Genomic DNA, 18,542 nt, shown 5'->3' on the forward strand with positions numbered 1-18,542 from the left:
CATTGAGAGAACAGCGACGGCCTCGAGGCATAAACCGACCATCGTGGCCCTGATCCACCTGCCTACGAATTAAGGGTGGCGACTCGTCGGCCGAGACCCGTTGCGTAGACGCTTACGCTTACGACAACACCTCAAGGAACCTATTTAGTATCCTCATCGCCGGCCTGCTCTTCAGCGGCAGCACCACCACCACCCTCCTCCTCCTCCTCCTTCCCCTCCCGTCGTCTGCCTCTCGCTTCCCAAGCAGGGCAGTCGGCTCTCCCATCGACGCCAGGATGGACCCAAGCAGAGGCAACGTGCCTCAGGAGGGCCAATACGATGAGGCTTGGGCACATGATCTGAGAATACAATTCGAGCAGCTGCTGAGGGACAGGAGGCTCACCGAGCTCACCAACCGATCACGGCAGGGCACACCACAGCCCCGTGAGACTGCCTCGTCTGCCGACCTCCGCGCTGCCGCCGCATCTCCAACACGGCCCTCGACCTCTCACGCCAGCAGCGTTCACACTCCGCCTACCTATGCATCACTGCGCAATCTCCCTTTGATACCGACGCCGCCCGCACAAAACGACCGCGATTCACAAAAGTTCAGGAACCTCATGGTTACGCTCTCACAAACACCTACCAAGTACGAAAACCCCGGCCTTCTCGACGAGGCCCTCCAGGTGATTCCTCTGGATCGGATCTATGGAGAGGCTGAGGAGGAGTGCCAGGTGCTCCAGGCACAGGCCGAAAGCATGGGTGATGGCCGCAAGCCTGAATGGGGCTACCAAGATTGTGTCGTCCGGGCACTGCTCAGGTTCGTTTCTTTTAGCTCATTTTCCGTCAGCCAGCCAGCCACTCATCCTACCCCACCCCCATCCTGCAAATTGTCTTTTGGGACGGGCCGTTTCCTGACTTGTTTCGACTACTCTCTGCAGGTGGTTCAAGCGTACATTCTTCACATGGGTGAACAACCCACCATGTCCCGCATGCATGTCCCCGACGATAGCACAGGGCAAGACAGCACCCACGCCCGACGAGAATGCCCGTGGCGCTCTCCTCGTTGAGCTCTACCGATGCTCAAACTCCGCGTGCGGCGCCTACGAGCGATTTCCCCGATATAGTGACGTCTGGCAACTCTTACAAACCCGGAGAGGCCGGGTTGGAGAGTGGGCAAACTGCTTCAGCATGCTCTGCCGTGCTGTCGGGGCCCGTGTGCGGTGGGTGTGGAACGCCGAGGACCACGTCTGGACCGAAATCTATTCGGAACACCAGAAGCGATGGGTTCATGTCGACGCCTGCGAGGAGGCATGGGACAATCCACGTCTCTACTCGGAAGGATGGGGCAAGAAGATGTCTTACTGCGTAGCATTCTCCATCGATGGTGCCACCGACGTGACCCGAAGGTACGTGCGCAAGAGCGACTATGCGCTGGAGCGCACCCGGTGCCCGGAAGAGGTCATGTTGTATATCATGCAGGAGATCAGGAACATCCGGCGGGCCAACATGAACAAGGACTCGCGTTTCCGCCTCGAGAAGGAGGATGCGCGAGAGGATCGCGAGCTCCGCTCCTTTGTCATCTCGTCCATCACACAGGCCGTCACCGAGCTTGTCCCTGGCTCGGTACACACCACCTCCGCCATCGTTCCTCAGCCGCCTCGACGGACCCCAGCGCCATCATCCTCCGACGACACCAAGCACCCCGCCGAGCTTCCTGGTCGACAGAGCGGAAATGCCGAGTGGGTAGCCGCACGTGGCGAGAACGGAAGGAGGATGCAACAGCAGCCGCCTCAGGACCCCTCTGGCCGACCTCCATTTCCTTGAATGAAAACTCGACACTCTTACGACAATACAAATCATACCAACCGCAATCTCAACCTAGCCTCCTGGCTTCATCTCTAACATCGTCCTTGGGGCCCAAGGGAAGAGCCATCCCAAAGACTACATTCTCTCGGACCCAGACGAATGATGAGGCTACGCCGCAAGGAGAGAGCTCGTCGACCTTTTCGACCTAATGCCACCCGCGCGCCGCCCTTTAGTGGACGATCTACGCACTCGAGCGAAACTCAACATACAACTATACAACGCCACCTACCTACCCATTCTCTTCTAATACTTTTTTGCTCCTTCATTCGACCACCCGCGATGGGCATATTTGACACGGTCAATCTTGGCTCACATAGCCAATTCTTTTCGCCCGCTTTTCCATCTGTATCTACTATTACTACCGACCGACATACTACTGCTCCACTTTCTTTTGTAACAAATCAATCGTCAAACGAGGGTTGGCGCAATGGGATCATATCCATGCTTTGGTGTACTGGGGTTTTCAAAGGACGCTGGCAAGCTACGACTACCGTGTCCAGGCGTTCAGGAAGGAAAGATTCTTGATTTTAGCCCGATTTTTATTTATTTATATTGTGTTGGAAGGGGGCGATAGTGGCTGCATGAGCGTCAGGCATTTTTTCTTTTCTTTGGCCGAGGTACTCTGGTCGTTGGAGAGAAAGACACAAAGAAAGCATTCCATGTATAAAATAAACAACACAGAGATCGCACGCGGTTTTAACGACGACTCCCTTGGGGTACCTGGGGGCTTCAGTCGAGATTGGGGCAACATGGTTGCGGAGGCATTTCATTTTCTGGAAATCATTTTCTAGACGGGCGCACCAAGCCCCGCATCTAGAAAACATGTGTCGCCTTGCGGAGGCATGGATTGTCCTATTTTTTTTTATTTATTTTTTTTTTTTTTTTATATGGAGCTAGAGGCTTCAAAAGTCTGATACCACATTCAAATTGACACGGAATCCCTTTGAGGGGGTTTCTTCCGAAAGCATGCATTCAATCTGTTCCAATCATCTTCAACTTAAGTCTGTTGTGTCTTTTGCAAACAGTTTCACGGTGATCTTTCAATCTATCACCCCCCCTTTCCCCCTTCACCCCTCCCAACTCATATCAACTAGTCTGCCTCGGAGTTTTTCTTTCACGATCTCAGTTATAGCCAAGGGGTTGCTATCAATCAAAACCCTCAAAGTGGGTGTATAGCCGGGGCCAGATGCAGAAAGCCGAAGCCCACCTCACTCTAGTCCAAGTGGTCTAGTGAAGAAGACGAAAAACCCTGCATGAGGTTCAATCCATGCAGCATCCAAACCGGATACATGGGTGAGACCGACCAGACTACTGTCTCGGTAACGTCTGGTTTATTGAAATGCTATTGATTTTTTTTCTTTTTCAGACCTCTTCTTTCGTTCCTTCTTTTGTGTCATTACTTTTCCGATCTAATTACGGCTCAGTAACAGTCAGTGTGTCAGGCGTGGTGGTTTTTTGGTTTTTTTTTTTCTTTCTTTTTCTTTTTACGAATATGAAAAAGAGAGGAACAGCCTCAAACTATCAATTCAGACCTGCATAGTGAATGTGAGGAAGAAGGAGGAGAGAGAGGGATAGACCAAAACAACACGGATGTCCCCGTCTCTCCTTGTCGTCGTCGTTCGCTCACAGTCTTCTTTCTGGGAGAAGAAAGGAAGTCTGGGGAGAGGGAGAGGGGGGGGGGGGGGAAGAGACAAGGAAGAATATCAGAAGGGGGCCGAAAGGCCGGTGAGGTGGCCGGGCGAACGGACAGGGATGGGAGGTAGGTATGTATATACGACATACTATACACATACACATATGTAACATGTGCATGTACACACGAAGATGAAGGGGGGCCAGAGTTGGGGTCTGCACGAGGTTGGAAGGGGGGGGGGGGGAGCATTGTCTTGCCTTGTGATCCGACGTTGCGGGACTATTATGCGGTGGAATGGTCAAGATCCGAGGCTTTCGAGCGAGGGAGAGGGTGGGTAGCAGTAGACAGTAAGTAGTTCTGTTGTGTGGCTTTTCCTTTTCTGTTGTGTTACCTCGCCAAAGGAAGGAGGGGACATGAAGGAGGGTTGGTGCAGGTGGCGGTCTGTGCAGACAGACCAGACCCGGGCCCTGGAGTGCCACCTCCACGGAAGAAGAGAAGTGAGTTACTTCACTTGATGTTATGGCTGTGCAGGAGGGAATACGGGCCGGGCTGGGGGGGGGGAGGGGAGAGGGGGTGTTGCTGGAAGGATACAGATGGACAGGCTATCATCTTCCCGGGTAAGAAGATACTTGGGAAACAACCAGTGGGGGAAATCAGACAGGGAAAAGGCGAGATTGTTCTCCAGCTCGGAGATAGAAGAGGTCGGCGACAGCGATGATTTTGACTTTGAAGTTCCCTCCTGCTGGGTGGATGAACGGATGGTCAATGCTTTTTGTTTGGCAGGGGAAGGGAGAGGCGTGTTTTTGTGGAGTCATCTTGTACTTGATGAGGAAAAGAGAGGAGAAGGGGATAGTATGAATGGGTCCATGCCATCCCTGGAGCACAAAGCTGGAAGGTTCATTTACGTGTGTGTCTTCTGTCTAGAAGTCTGATGGACCTGGTTCAGAAGACAATTATTCGATTGTGGGTGGTCACATGTTCACTCCATGTGGGAAGGATTTTATACTTGATCAATTTATTGAGAACACTGAAGAAGGGGGGGTATCTTTGTTATTGCAGCACGTCTAATAACTGCAGTCTGTCTACTCTCTATATCATTTTTTTCATGTTCCTCCTTTCCTATGCACATTACATAAAGGAGAACAACAACAACAACAACCAGAAGCAACACTCTTCTCCATCATCATTTTTTTCTTTTCTCTTCTTCTTTTCCCCCCTTCTCAAACAGGACCAAGAGCTCTCAAAAGTCACAGTCCATCCTAACTACTTCTCCTTCGCCGTGTTGAGACCGCCAGCCTCCAGCGGCGTTTCTACAACCTGTCCCTCATGAATATACATGGTCATGACCTTGGGGCCGGGGTAGTTTGTCCTCGCGTGGATGAACCACCACGCAGCTGTGATGAACATCACGCCGACGAGGATGACGGAGTTATAGTTCATAGACTCTGCTGTCGTGGGGAGGGCGTATGCTGATAATAGTAGATGACACAAGACTCGGTCAGCCACTATCAAATTCCTCTTTCTTTGCATCTCTCCGGCAGTAAAATGAAATCCTCGCAGGAGGGGAATGCAAATGGGAACTTACGGAAACAATAGAAAATGTTAAAGAACATAATCAGCACTACGGCGATGATGTTGACGGCATCTCCCCACTTCCCGAGGTGGAAGGGCCCTGGAGGGAAGTTTTGCCGTCTCGTCATGACGTTGCCGATGAAAGGAATCGCGTACGAGACGGTCGTGAGGATGATGAAGGATCCAGTAAGATCGAGAAAGGCGGTCGAGGAGCCGATGGGGATGGCGCCCAGGCCCGTTGCGATCACGGCTGTGTTTGGAAGCATTGTTAATTTTGAGTTACGTGCAGCCTTCTCCTCTTTTTCATGGTTGAAGTATTGTGGGGGAGAAGTCAAAGCAAAGAAATAGGAGAAGATGAACGAGCTCGACACGGTTTTGCGCGTGAGGACTTACCAACGAAAAGGGTCGCTGGGACAGGACATGACAGCCTCTCGCTGACCTTGGAAAAGAACCCTGAGAAGGGCACGGCGTTGTCGCGCGCGAGAGCCCAGTAGATGCGAGAGTTCTAAAAGTGTTTCAAGCAAGAATTGTCAGTGTCAAGTTTTCAGACCTCTCGACAACCACCTCTGCTTTTTTTTCTTCTTCTCTATCACTTCGCCCTCTTCTCTTTTCTCTACCTCCCAACGGGAGGAGGGGCCTCACGTACCGTGACAGTCGTGCCGATGCAGCACAGCATGCTCGAGCACCAGATGATGAACAGCAGACCAAACTGCGCACCAAGGTTCTGGGTGCCGTCGCTCCTCGTGGCGGCCTGCTGGTAGATATTGGCCAGAGGATACGTGTTGACGCCGGCCGTCAGCGCGCTCAGGTCGGTCACGGCATACATGATGGCAATGGCAAAGACGAAAGCGTACAGGAACCCGAGGCCGATCTGCAGGGCGATGGCGCGCGGCAAGTCGCGCTTGGGGTGAGGCAGCTCCTCGGCCATGTGGGTGATGGCATCAGGGGTGCCGATGGTGAAGGCGCCGTTCAGCACGCCGCACAGGAACGCCACGCCGCCGGGCCAGCCCGTCACGTTATTCTCGACGAAGCTACCCCAGACGAACTCGTTGCTGGCGTGCTTGGACGGCAGGGCGGCGACGACGATGATGGAGACGAGGCCGCCCGCGATGACGAAGAACATGCCCAGGGTCTGCGTGTGGGGGACCACGCGGTTGGCGAAGACGACGATGAGCACGCAGATCCAGGTGATGAGGATGTAGGCGACGTAGACCTGCCAGGCGGCGTAGACGTAGGTCGACTGGTGGTAGACGACGTAGAGGTTGACGCTGATGTTGGCGGTGATCTGGATGAGCGAGGCGAGGTCGAACATCCAGCCGTAGAAGTTGATCCAGCCTGTGAAGAAGCCCAGCATCCGTCCCCATCTTGGTCCGGCGGCTATGGTTGCCCAGTGGTAGACGCCTCCGGCTGTGGGCACCGAAGATGAGAACTGGAGCAGTATGCACATCAGCTTTCTTGATGCTAAGGAAGATCCCAGTCACAGGACGGTAAAATTATGTCAATGACTACATAAGCCAGCACTTTTAAAACGTACCTCGGCCAGGCCCAGGCCAATAAAGGAGTAATAGAACGCGGCGACAATCAGGCCAAAGATGACACCTGGTGGACCACCGTTGGCTATAATTGAAGAAAGTAGATATCAGTATACGTGCTCTCTCTATCGTTATTGAAGAAGACCCGTGGACAGCATGAGACATGCGTACCTATCGAAACAGATATCGACGACCCCAGAGCAATCCAGGCATTATCGACCGTCAAGGCTATTCCGGCCAAGCCAACCAGACCGTACTGTCTCTTCAGCTGGTCCTTGTAACCAGAGGCATTGACGACCATCCCGTCCTGGGTCGCGGCCACTGTCTCATCTTCAGTCTGACCGCCTGATTCCGGACTCCTCCTCCCCAGCTTCTGTCCTTCGTTGCCTTCGCCCATGCTGTCGAGGGTTTGCCTCCAGGCTGTCCAAACGATAGGGTAGTTGTATGGGCAGTGGAGCGAGTACCGCAGAGATGACTGTAAAACATGCAAGTTCCAGCAAATGGGGAACTCAGTCACAGCGGTAACACAAGGAACGAGAGATTGGCAAACGAGCGAGAGGATGATGATGATGGAAGTAAGAAAAATTACAACGGTACTGCTATCCACGTGGTAGGCACTATGTAATACCTCAGCCCACTGACATGCATATCAGCTTTAAAAAGGGGAGGGGGGTGGGTTGCATCAATTAGCGATTCGCATCTTTGCCTGGGTGTATCGCTACGGCAATCTCTCCGCGATCGATCCCCATTAGCGAATACAGTAGTAATACATTTTCTATGACCTGGGCATGCCAGGGCAAGGGAGGACCAAGCCATAGCTGCTGATAAGCATAAAGATTGGCATTGGTACCCTGGGCCAGAAGAGGCGTCGCAACGGGGCTTCTCTTGGTTCCTGGTTAGTAGACGCGCCGTTTCGTTTTGGAGCTAATGAACATATTACCATGGCAGTATTAGTAGATGCACATACGCCGAGCCAGCGTATCAAGATCTAAAGGGCTGACAAGGGAAGTCCGAAGCGATGGGCTTGGGGGGGGGGGGGGGGGTGGCTTCCCGCTGCCTATAATGCTTGCTTATCTTGGGGCTGGGATAGTGGCAGAGAGAGTAAGAGACTGGAGATCTCGGCAGTTTGGGTAGGGGGTTCTTCTCTTCCGGCCTTCAGCTACTCGATGTAGATGATGCGGTTCGATTGCCCACTGCAACGTCAGGCAGGAAATCTATCTCAAAGAAGAAAAGCGAGTTCAGACAATTACTTGAAGATAAAATAGATGTTGAGCAATTACATGTACACGTATGAAGTACAAGGGAGAGAAGGTGTTTCCGTCTATCCTCAATTGGGTTCCTGGTGGCGCATCTCATCCGGTGGAAGAAAAGAAATCCTCCATGAGGAATACTTAATTTTTGTACATAGTAGTAAGCAGGCAAGCGTGATGGTCCATGGAATCATTATCTCCCCAGGCTGGAGAGCGGCAAAATGTATGACGCACTGACGTGGAGACAATGCTGGAAAAGAGCCGGGCATTGCTTATCAGTTGGATGTTTCGTCGATGAGTGAGGTTAAAGTTTTAGCAAACAATTCTTGGGACCCATGCGCACGAGTTTTTAATTTCAGCCTCTCCTACATACAGTAAACTTTCCCCTGTTCTTGAAAACCACTTGTTTCCCTTGGGCTTAGTACTTCAGTTTTGGATAGGCTAAACCTGAGGCCGAATAAGTAGCACAGTTCACATCGTCAGGTTTTGGCCACGCATCTGGTCTAAGTATCCATCTAAACTGATAACCATCACCCAGGATCTCAACATTACATTTCCTTTGACTGTCATTATTACTTTAATATTCACTCCCCACCCCCCTCCAAGAGAAAAAAAAAAGAAGAAAAAAAAAAAGCAAAAAAGGGGGAACCCCAGCAATTGCAGATACGCTGAAAGTGACGTATAAGTGCTCATACTTATAAGCCCGTATTAATTTGTTTCGAAGACCGCCCTTTCCATTGATATTAAAAGGGGTGGACACAGATCGAAATCAAAAGTCCTTGTCCTGTTCATGAAGAGAAACCTCATCGTACAACCTCACTAAGATTATCATGATATTCTCTTTTGCGTAATGGGTTTGGTCCGGACAAAACGATGAACTCTCCCAGGGTACGAAGACTCTGCTTCGTGAGAGGTTTCAAACAATGACGATACGACTTCCAGTCCACGATCCTTTGTTTCGATTCACTGTCCATATGTTGGAAGCAAGTGATTTTATGCAGTAATCACTGGCGTTTTATATTCGGGATCAGTTGCATTGAAATTGCCCGTCGACTTGACAAGATTCTTTATGGAATATTTGAAGTGACAAGGCCGCATCAAGGTGTAATTACATCTCACATGTAAGACCATGCTGTTAGGATAAGAAAAGTGAACAATGAAGAAATAGACCACGAGGAAAACGGATTCGACATCTACCTGCGCATCGACATCTACCTGCGCATATGGGATTTTGTTCGCAGGCCGCATATGCAGAGCGAATACAATTTGACAACCTTTCGATGCGGCATCTCAAGATCACATTCATTCTACGCGTGTTCGAGCTATGACTCCGTCAAGCAAAGCCACTTGGAACTCTATCAAGTTACCCAGTGCATTCCTGTTTCTTTCTTCTTTCTTTCTCCCCCGTCCCCCTCGCAACACCCTACGCTATAGGGCTCTCAAGCTGCCACCCATCAATGCTCACCCAGCCATCCCTAGCAGTTAAGATGCCGACTGACACTATATTGTTCAGCCAGTAGTAATCAGGGTGACCAGTCTCGAAGATCTGGCGGAGGTGCAAATGCCCGTCTGGTTGCTGCGGCCCGGACGTCTGGACGTAGATGTTGGCCCCGTCGTTGGTGACCAAGTTGTATCTTGTGTCAGCCGAGAAGACACCGGTCTTGTTGTCTGTGGTGCCCCAGTCTGCGCCCAGATCCGATATATTCCCTGGAGAAGTAAGAGGGAGAATAAGCAACCATGCTTCCAGAGGCCGCTAAATCTCTCTCTCTCTCTCTCTCTCTCTCTCTCTCTCTCTCTCTCGCATATATGAATCTACATACCCGACATCCTCGGGCCATTGAAATAGCCTCCCGTGATGGGTATGGCCACGCGATGTCCCTTGGGGCCATAGCCGATGTCTATCGTCGTACCGAGGGTGCAGTTCAGCGAGTACAGGAACGTGAGGCCAGGGGCACTAGGTGTTGTTGCATTCTGGGCGAATGTGCTGGGCATGATAGCTGACGACAACAACGCCAAGTGGGAGAGAGTACGTGAAGTCATGATGTGTGATGGTCAAGCCTGGCATCATCCGAGTGTGCTTGACCAGCAGAACAGGGCCTCCTTGCTGGATTCATGGCCGAGGCTTTTTATATATGAAGCAAGGTACTACTTGATCAGGGGACATAATACCTCATGACCAGGCACCGAGGTCCTCATGCCGTCTACAGTACCGGTCGTGGTGTACGCGGGGAAGCGCCCAGGGATGTTGAAGCAGTGTTGTTGAGTTCCAGCCACAATGCCACCATCTGAGTATTTAGTTCGTGAGGGGAACCGGAAAGTCCGAGATGGATCTAGCTGTTCTTTCACTAATCAACATAATACACATCATATATGGCTAGAAATTTCTCCATCATTGTCCTCAGTCGTGGAATGATTGGAGAAGAGAGCCGAGCATGTTTGTGCTACAGTAATCCTTTCTGACAGTTGCCGTCACTGGTGCCAAAAGGCAGGATAGGCTAAACCAAGCGTTAAAAGGTGGGCTGGGCCGTTGAATAGCAGCAGTGAAGGGTGCAATAGTGGCCATGCACAGCGCCTAACAGATACTAACAAATGTGCTGTAGATTGGAGTGGAGTCATGTTAGGGCGGGGTCCAGGATCATTCACTTTGAGTGATCATTCACTTCAGCAGGTCCGTGCACCACCCAGGGGCTTTACTACATTGTACATAATTGGGTCTGGCACCCAAGGCCAACGAGTTCGTTTGTCAGACCTCACTCACCACCTCATCCCGTCATGCTTTCCTGCTGGCCCCCCGTCCTCGAGCCACACCCCATTCTTCTCTCTCTCTCTCTCTCACACTCACTCACATCCTCATGCGATCTGTCGCATCTCGCTCCTTTTCTCCTCCTCGACCTCCTCGCTGCTTTTAGCCACAACACCGAAATACTGCACTGCACCCCCGCAGTACGCTGCCAGGGCGATCCGGTTAGCCACACCCATCTTTGACCAAGCTACAGGTCCGTCGCTCTCCTTGTCGAGAGCCTCCGATTCTGGGTGGTGGGGGTCAGGTGGTTGTTTTCTTCGACCACCTCGCCTTGTGGAAACCCGCGCCTCTTGCAGCACTGGTGATTGGGCTCTAGAGCAGCGAGGAGGCAGGAATTCTCCTCGTCGTCGTCGACGTCGTCATCGCCATCACGCTTCGCTGGCGAAGTTCGGCTGTCTGCACTTCAGTGCTGTTCATAGTCTGGGAGTCAAGGCTGCTCCTCTTGCTACATTATCAAAGCCTGGGTGGGTGGGCATTCTGTGTGTCAATTCTCACGCAGGGGACAGCTTTTTCTCCATCTCCGTTCCAGCCCTTGTCGTTCTTGCTCTGCCCTGGGGAAGGAAGTTTTCCGCTGACCTGTTGTAGACGTGTGCATCACCACCAGCAGAGCTAGCCTATGCAGCAGCAGCAGCAGCAGCAGCAGCAGCACCACCCCCAGGAATTATCACTAGGGACCCCGACGCCATGGTTTCTGCATCCTCGACCTCACCGCGCAATGCTGTTGACCTCCGTGCCACCCGGGTCGTGGTGGAGGGTCCTACGACCGAGGAATCGCCCCGCGTCGTGACGTACATATCTTGCCATCTCTACCTCTACTTCGACACTGCGTCAAAGGCCGCCTTCTTCAAGCTGCGTCTCCCGCTCGCTCCTGAAGACAATCTACTCGTATATATCTTTATCGATCCCGATCAGGTCGACTCTCTGTCACTCGATCGGGCGACCAGCAAGAACGCCGATCTTGCCAGGCTGTGTGGGAGCTCTGCTCCAGGCACTGTCTGCTTGCGGTTCTCCTTGCGCAGGCCCGCGTCGATCGTTGGGCCTACACAATGTCGTCCACAAGCCGGCCACGTGGATGCCTCTGTGTTGGGCCACATACAATTTCTTGCGGCGCAGACAACTATAGCCGTCCACATTCCCCAGGGCGATGTCTCTACAGCACAGCTGCAGGCCTTGTCCAGTGCCGCATCTGTTGGATTGTTGACCTCGAGCGCCCCGCATGCTAGCCTCAGCCGCATGTACGGCGGGCGAAGCGGAGGTGGTATGTTCATTGAAGACTTGGATGCATTCACACGTGATGACGGCGAGCCAGCTCTTCCGTCTTACGACGAGGTTGCCGGGCCGTCGAAGCCATCATCAGAAGGCTCAAGACAGGGTCATTCTCCCATCCCTTCTAAGAAACGTCGGCTGGAAAGCCCGACTCCAGAGCCAGGGGCGGAGGCGGGCGCAGACGAGAAGGCCGCGTTGGCGCAGCAGAGAAGTGAGCAGCTCCGTGGACAGATGCGAGACCTGATCCGTGATGTCTTCAGAGAAGACATGGTAGAGGATGTGCGCAAAGTAGTCTGCGCAGAGCTCGAGAAGACGGAGGCTCGCATCATGTCCCACGTGGCCGAGCAGATCGACCAGCTTAGAGACGAGGTAACAGAGCGGATTGATGAAGCCATGGCCGAAGCGGTGAGTAGAAATGACCTGGAAGATGTCGTCGACGACCGCGCAGCGGGCATGAAGATCGAGATGGAGGATTTTGTCAAAGACGAGATGCGTGGAGTGGAAGACAAGATATTAGATCATTTTGAGAACGGCACATGGTACGGGTCATTTCGGCGGCCGGAGGATCTCTAGGCCGGGCAGTTCGGTCGCCAGCAGGTGTCCTCAAGTGCTACATTGTGTAGAAATAATAGACTCTAGTCCATCATCCGCAATACTGACACAGACGATTGAAGAAGTCGGGGGGGGGGGGGGTTTGTGCATGACCATGCCGGTAGATCGTATCTTCTGGAAAGATTTGGAACAATCGCCTGAGGATGAGCCAACAACATCAATCATCCTCTCTTTACCTTCACTTCCCTTCACCTTCCCATCTCAGCAAGATCACTCATCACTTGTGGATGCGCTCACTAATGTGACTGTCCGACTAGACCATAGCAATTGGCCTTCTTGAATGTAGATAGATCATTGATGCAGCATGTCATGTTCGTGTTTCTCTCCCCCCCGGTCCCAGCATTAGGGCGCTGGGTAGTGTGTGGCTGCTATTCGCTGCGACTGTAATAGTGCTTATGAATCCTCCATGGCGGTTAAACTGTCTTGCCGCTACCACAAACCAGGCCGATGATGTGACGGTGCTTACTACTTCGCAAAAGGATACTTCTGATTCCTAAGCTAACTTAGTAAGTCGTTGTATCTTGCCTTGGGCCGGACACCGATTCGGTCGAATTGTATGGCATCATATATTTTGATGAAGTATATATATTGTGTATATAATGATGAGATTCGGTAATTTGATTTTGTCTTGAGCATTGCATCTTCATTAATTCTTAGTGAAAACAACGAACCTCTATAACTCACCAATTCGAGAACTCACACGGACAAGAATACAATACATTTTCACACCCCATCTATCCAACATGCCTACCAAGATCTTCCTGTAAGTCAAAACATCCCCTCCTCCCTACCACCACTTCACTAACGCAAGAACAGAACTGGCGTTACTGGTGAGATGAACCCCACCCCCTTCTCTCAGAAACTCGACAATAGTTTCTTCTGTATCACAATAAAATCATTATAATAGTAACATGTAACATATACTGACCGTAAACCTGTTGCATCAAAAGGCTACGTCGGCGGCGATATCGCTCACGCTCTCCAGCAGAAACATCCCGACTACGACTACACCTACCTCGTCCGCAGCGAAGAGCGGGCGAAGCTGGTCAAGTCCAAATATCCCGAGGCCAAGATCGTCTACGGGAGTTTGGATGACTCGGCTGTCATTGAGAAGGCGGCCTCAGAGGCGGATATTGTGATTCGTAAGTTTTCTGCGTGGTCACCTAGACCTGTGTAAATCAACTGGCTCTGAAGAAGAAAAGAAAACTAACCATCCGCACTGACAGACACGGCCAATTCAGCAGACGATGCCCCTTCGGTCCAAGCCATCACCAAGGGCCTTGAGGCAGGCCACACGGCCGAGAAGCCTGGCTATTGGCTTCACACCAGCGGCACAGGCGAGCTGCTCTTTGTATGCCAAACCTCTCTCACCATCTCTTTTTTTTTTTTTTTTTTGTCTTTCTTTCTTCCCCCTTCCTCTCTTTCCTTCCAAGGACTAACACCGCCTCACCACTCCTCACAGCGCGACATCGCCGAGAACCGCTACGGCCAACCCCCCTACCCAGACGAGAAATACGACGACCTAGCCGACATCCAAAAGATCCTCAACCTCTCCGACGAAGCCTTTCACCGCACCATCGACAAGGCCGTCCAGGCCGCCAACAGCTCGCCCGCCATCCGCACCGCCATCGTCTGCCCGCCCACCATCTACGGCACGGGCAGGGGCACGGGCAACACGCGGTCGATCCAGGTGCCGGACCTGATCAAGTTCGCGCTGCAGAACGGCCTCGTGCCTGTAGTGGGCACCGGGCTGACGGAGTGGGACCATGTGCACGTGCATGACCTGGCGGATCTGTTTGTGAGGCTTGTCGAGGCGGCGCAGGATCCCGCCACCGCGGGGGATGCCGAGGTGTTTGGCGAGCAGGCGTATTACTTTGCTGAGGCGGGCGTGCATAAGTGGGGGGATGTGGCCAAGTGTGAGTCGTCCTTCTTTTCCCTTCTTTTGGGGAGCTTTTTTCTATATTACATATATGGTAGCAAAATTTGCTGACGTGCAGAGATCAGGGGTCGCCGACGAGCTTGTCAAGCAGGGCTTCATGGCCGAGCCCAAGGTCGAGACCACCACCATTGAGTTCTTGAACGACCAGGTCGGCTTTGTCGCCGCGACCTGGGCCCTGAACTCCAAGAGCTTTGCAAGCAGGGCGCGGAAGCACCTTGGCTGGAAGCCGACCCGGGAGCACCTGAAGGACTCCATCGCCGAGGCCATATCGGTCGAGGCCAAGAAGCTGGGCATCGAGCCGCAGGCTGCTTGATTTGATTCTACCGGTAGGGTGATTGTTTCACACCAAGAGATATTTCAGGATTGGCGGAGTAATAATGTCTAGTAGCAGTGGTAGAAACGGTAGAACAACCCGAATGAGCACATGGCCTTTTGTGACCGATTGGGAGCATGTCGATGTCCATTACTAGCGGGAAGGACTTGGAGCTGAGCCTACCCTCATATCATCATCCAGACAACCAAGGTCTGGTTACGATGTCTCTTTGTCAATGCTGAAGTACACCTTGACCTCAACCTCGTTGCCCCAGCCTGACTTGAGCCCCATCTCATTCCAGGCCTTCTCGATATCAATCTCCAAGACTTCCTTCGAGACCTTGCTCACAGAGACTGTGTGCGGAGGGATGACTTGCCCCTGGATAGTCGCCATGAAGTCACCGTCGATGCTCAGCTGGGGTAGTTTCGAGATGTAGATTCCAAGAACGCCCAAGGCCTTGATGCTCGTGTCGACGAGGACCTTTCCGTTCTCCAGCCAATCAAATTCATTGCTGACAATGGCAGCCGCGCCCGTCATCTTCCCCAGCAGGCCTAGGTTGGCAACGAATACGCGACCAAGGCTCTCGCTGTCGAAAGGAGAGAGCGGGTAGGCCGTGAAGATCTCGTAGCCTCGCACGTCGAGCGAGACAGTGAACTTGGAGCCAGGGCTATCTATCCGGACCGGCGGGGTGATTAACCCTGTGTTGTGCGCGCGGATTATGTAGTGCAGGGAGTCCAGGATACCCGAGAAGCGTCCGAGCGGGATGATATCTGTCAACGCGCGGGCAGAGACATTAAAGACGCCCATGATGGGTGTTCCTGTCACAGCTCTCCCGTTATAGCAGCCGATCTTGAGCAGCGCTTCGTCATGATAGTCAACATACTGGTCAATGCTGCGGCCCAAGACGCTCGGCCGGAAGATGACTGTCTTTCCACGGGTCGTGATGCCGGTCATCTGGTTGATGAGATCCATATTATGAGATCCAGGGGCATCCGTGATGTAGATGGGTCCTCCGCTGACGCAACGGGCAGCCGCGTGAAAGCCCGAGTAGTCATGAACGGTCTGGAACATGTCCCAGTCGGGCAAGATGTTCAGGTGCTGTGTAAACAGGCTGTTGTGAGCATTGGCCCAGATGTGCCAGGGATGCGACGAGGGGACCTCTGGGAAGAAGTCGTCCGAGTTCCTGCACAGGATGGTGGGCCTATTGCGCGGCAGCTGCGAGTAGAAGAGGATAGTCGGGGTTTGCGACATACAGCTGATGGCCTTGATGCTGAAATGACGAAGTGATGAGATCGTCCAAGCGTCCAGGTACTCTGTGATGAGCTCCCGTCGTGCTTTGGCGGATACCCAAGTGTCTGTCATGAATTGGGCATCCGTCTTCACCCCGTCGATGCCACACGACGACAGGAAGCGGTAGAAGTCGTCGTAGAATTTCTGCACGTCCTCCTTTGCCACAACGGTCATCTTGCCACCCAATGGAAGCCAACGGCGATTCTGGTCCTCTCGCACCACCACTTCGGTCTTATACTTCTTGGCCAGACTGCCATCGGGAGACAATCCTGCCCAATATCCCAACAGAGCATGCCACACAGCAACATGTTGAATGTGGGGGTGTCGATCCCTAATCTTTGTAACGACGTCCTTGAGGCCATTTGGAAAAGCTTTCGGTTCAGCCTGGGAATTCCTCGTCAGTGATATTTTCTGCAAACGCTGCCTGGGAGAAGGGAGATCCGTATACCTCAAAATCGTTCCACCCGTACTGAAACTGACCCTCACCCCGGTAGTCAATATTTTGCCAGTTGTCATCGATAATCAGACTGGTGACTTTGATGTTGTGTTTAGCCAGCTCGTCAACAGCGGTGAGAACTTTCTCATCTGTGAGCCTCTGGCCAAGAGCATTCCATGTGCCTTTTGCCGTGTCAGTAGTGTTACATGATGGCCAGATGCCCTTAGCCGAGACCGAGGCGATGGGATCGATACTCACAAAAGCCCAAGCCGTCATACCAATTCTCCATCCACTCCGGCTTCACGCCTTCCCGGAGAGCCTTGATTTCCTCGTCGAATTCGCCCGTCGACTTCTTGCTCGAGAGTACCAACGCGCGAGCTTGATACATGACGGCCGCATTTGCGCTCTCGAAGCTATGGCCGACGGCAGCCAGCACAGCACCAGGCTCTGAACTCTCACTGTCGTTTCTCAGGTGGAGCTGCACATTGCCAGAGTCGTCACTGCGAAAGGTCGCCATCACGTCATTGACACCACTGATAGCGAGAAGAACAAGATGTTGACCTTTCGAGTTGATGAATGCAGAGAGAACAGCCTCCTTGTCCAGCGAGAAGTGGGTTTTGCCATGTCTCGGTGCAATCCAAGGGGCCCAGATGCGAATCAGAGAGAACCACCTGGAGAAATGTCAGCCAAGACCTTCCAGACCCTTGTAGAACAGCGACTGATGCAGGTTTAGACATAGCGTTGCCCAACCGTTTGACAAAGAACGCGAGAATGGAGGTCAGAGAGTCTAGATGACATCTGAAGTGGAAGGCAAGCTTACCCGAGAAAGCCTCCCCAAGGCAGACCCAGGTTCACATCCGTGAATGTAGAGTCCTCGCCTTTCGCAGCATCTGCAGTGGCCGTCAACTCCCAGAGGCGTGTCCCTGGACACTGAGACGAGCGGGACTCGACGTTGATCCTGCCATCGTAGCCCTTGAGAATGCTAGTAAAGTCATCCGGCAGGGCACCGACTGTCAAGTCGCTGGTGACGATGATAGTTCCATCAGCCACGCCCTGTTCATCCCGAATCCATTTCCAGGGCTGGTCCGACCCGTGTCGAAATTTGACTGTGAAGTTCAGTCGTGGCTGCACGGAAATCTTGCCCTCGAACCAGAGACGGGCCACAGAGTCGTCGATGCTCTGCAAGGTGGATGGCGTCTTGTCAGTTGGGGACAATGCGGTCTCTACCCAGACATCGTCACCGGCTGCGTGCCACACAGCCACCTCCCAGGGCTGCTTGGCCTGGTCCGAGGGGACCTCGAGGAGAGCTGTGACCTGGACATCTTCCTTTTGCACCTGTGTTACCTGACCCAGAGGCGGGTAAACTGAGAGAGAAGCCCCCATGTCCTTGATGATGCGCTTCCTCTGTTTTGGGATGTGGTAGATGGACTCGTCATAATCTTCCTCAGGGGCAGTCATGATGGAGGATGAAAGTCTGAATAGTGGGATCTTATTCGAACTATGAAGAAGAAGGAAGAACAGAATGGGGAGCAGAGGAGTGTTGATTGTCCCTCTTGCCAGGTCGAGAAAGAGGGAGGAGAATCAGACTTTTGTAAGAACATGAACCATGCAGGCTATCCTGCAGCTGTTTGGATGCAGCACGTCTCCTCATGACATCGTGTTCAATGTTAGGTAAGAGAGCAGCAGTGTGACCTACTACGATCTTAGTATGTAGTACTTGCCTCCTCCTGCAGGCTACAACGGCACTGCGGGCAGTCTTCCGTCAAGAGAGAGAGGGGTTCAATTGTGCTAGCTTGCCTATCCCATCCAAGTACTACATGTACATAGTGCCACAGAGCGTGCAACCCGTAGCCACTCACATCGCTGAACCTCATATTACCTAATCGCTCTCCGTTCTTCAGGTACTCCCGTATCCCCTACCGTAAGGTCTAAGCTGGCAAACCTGACTAAGCATACGGCCGCCACGACCAATCAACAGCTTCATGATTCGGGTGTAATCGGGGCAGGGGTCAGGCTCTGCCTCAGGCCAGAGGCGACCCATTTCTTGC

The 18,542-nt window shown here is 52.6% G+C and overlaps 6 protein-coding genes across 6 annotated transcripts; 3 read left to right on the plus strand and 3 right to left on the minus strand.

Moving 5' to 3' along the window:
* Nucleotides 1-275: 275 nt before the first annotated feature.
* On the plus strand, nt 276-1,806 carry M406DRAFT_332620 (uncharacterized protein; the record flags this gene model as incomplete). The annotated part of the gene is made up of 2 exons (XM_040920768.1): nt 276-799; nt 921-1,806. 2 exons carry the CDS (start codon nt 276-278, stop codon nt 1,804-1,806), a joined length of 1,410 nt encoding a protein of 469 aa, XP_040773215.1.
* Nucleotides 1,807-4,744: 2,938 nt separating this feature from the next.
* M406DRAFT_263315 (amino acid transporter) lies at nt 4,745-6,982 on the minus strand (the record flags this gene model as incomplete). The annotated part of the gene is made up of 6 exons (XM_040917583.1): nt 4,745-4,950; nt 5,067-5,303; nt 5,447-5,558; nt 5,700-6,482; nt 6,588-6,670; nt 6,757-6,982. 6 exons carry the CDS (start codon nt 6,980-6,982, stop codon nt 4,745-4,747), a joined length of 1,647 nt encoding a protein of 548 aa, XP_040773216.1.
* A 2,276-nt stretch (nt 6,983-9,258) lies between these two features.
* On the minus strand, nt 9,259-9,827 carry M406DRAFT_264650 (uncharacterized protein; the record flags this gene model as incomplete). Its single annotated transcript, XM_040917675.1, has 2 exons — nt 9,259-9,542; nt 9,656-9,827. The coding sequence occupies 2 exons, from the start codon at nt 9,825-9,827 to the stop codon at nt 9,259-9,261; spliced, it is 456 nt and encodes a 151-aa protein (XP_040773217.1).
* A 1,495-nt stretch (nt 9,828-11,322) lies between these two features.
* Nucleotides 11,323-12,555, plus strand: M406DRAFT_352659 (uncharacterized protein; the record flags this gene model as incomplete). The annotated part of the gene is made up of 2 exons (XM_040922706.1): nt 11,323-11,896; nt 11,948-12,555. 2 exons carry the CDS (start codon nt 11,323-11,325, stop codon nt 12,475-12,477), a joined length of 1,104 nt encoding a protein of 367 aa, XP_040773218.1. The 3' UTR covers nt 12,478-12,555.
* A 796-nt stretch (nt 12,556-13,351) lies between these two features.
* Nucleotides 13,352-14,768, plus strand: M406DRAFT_341496 (NAD(P)-binding protein; the record flags this gene model as incomplete). The annotated part of the gene is made up of 5 exons (XM_040921672.1): nt 13,352-13,388; nt 13,467-13,658; nt 13,743-13,867; nt 13,979-14,432; nt 14,521-14,768. 5 exons carry the CDS (start codon nt 13,352-13,354, stop codon nt 14,766-14,768), a joined length of 1,056 nt encoding a protein of 351 aa, XP_040773219.1.
* Nucleotides 14,769-14,984: 216 nt separating this feature from the next.
* On the minus strand, nt 14,985-17,877 carry M406DRAFT_263413 (family 36 glycoside hydrolase; the record flags this gene model as incomplete). The annotated part of the gene is made up of 4 exons (XM_040917589.1): nt 14,985-16,442; nt 16,507-16,676; nt 16,753-17,165; nt 17,315-17,877. 4 exons carry the CDS (start codon nt 17,875-17,877, stop codon nt 14,985-14,987), a joined length of 2,604 nt encoding a protein of 867 aa, XP_040773220.1.
* Nucleotides 17,878-18,542: the final 665 nt, after the last annotated feature.

The sequence above is a fragment of the Cryphonectria parasitica genome, assembly GCF_011745365.1.
Source record: "Cryphonectria parasitica EP155 unplaced genomic scaffold M406scaffold_7, whole genome shotgun sequence".
Taxonomy (NCBI): domain Eukaryota; kingdom Fungi; phylum Ascomycota; class Sordariomycetes; order Diaporthales; family Cryphonectriaceae; genus Cryphonectria; species Cryphonectria parasitica.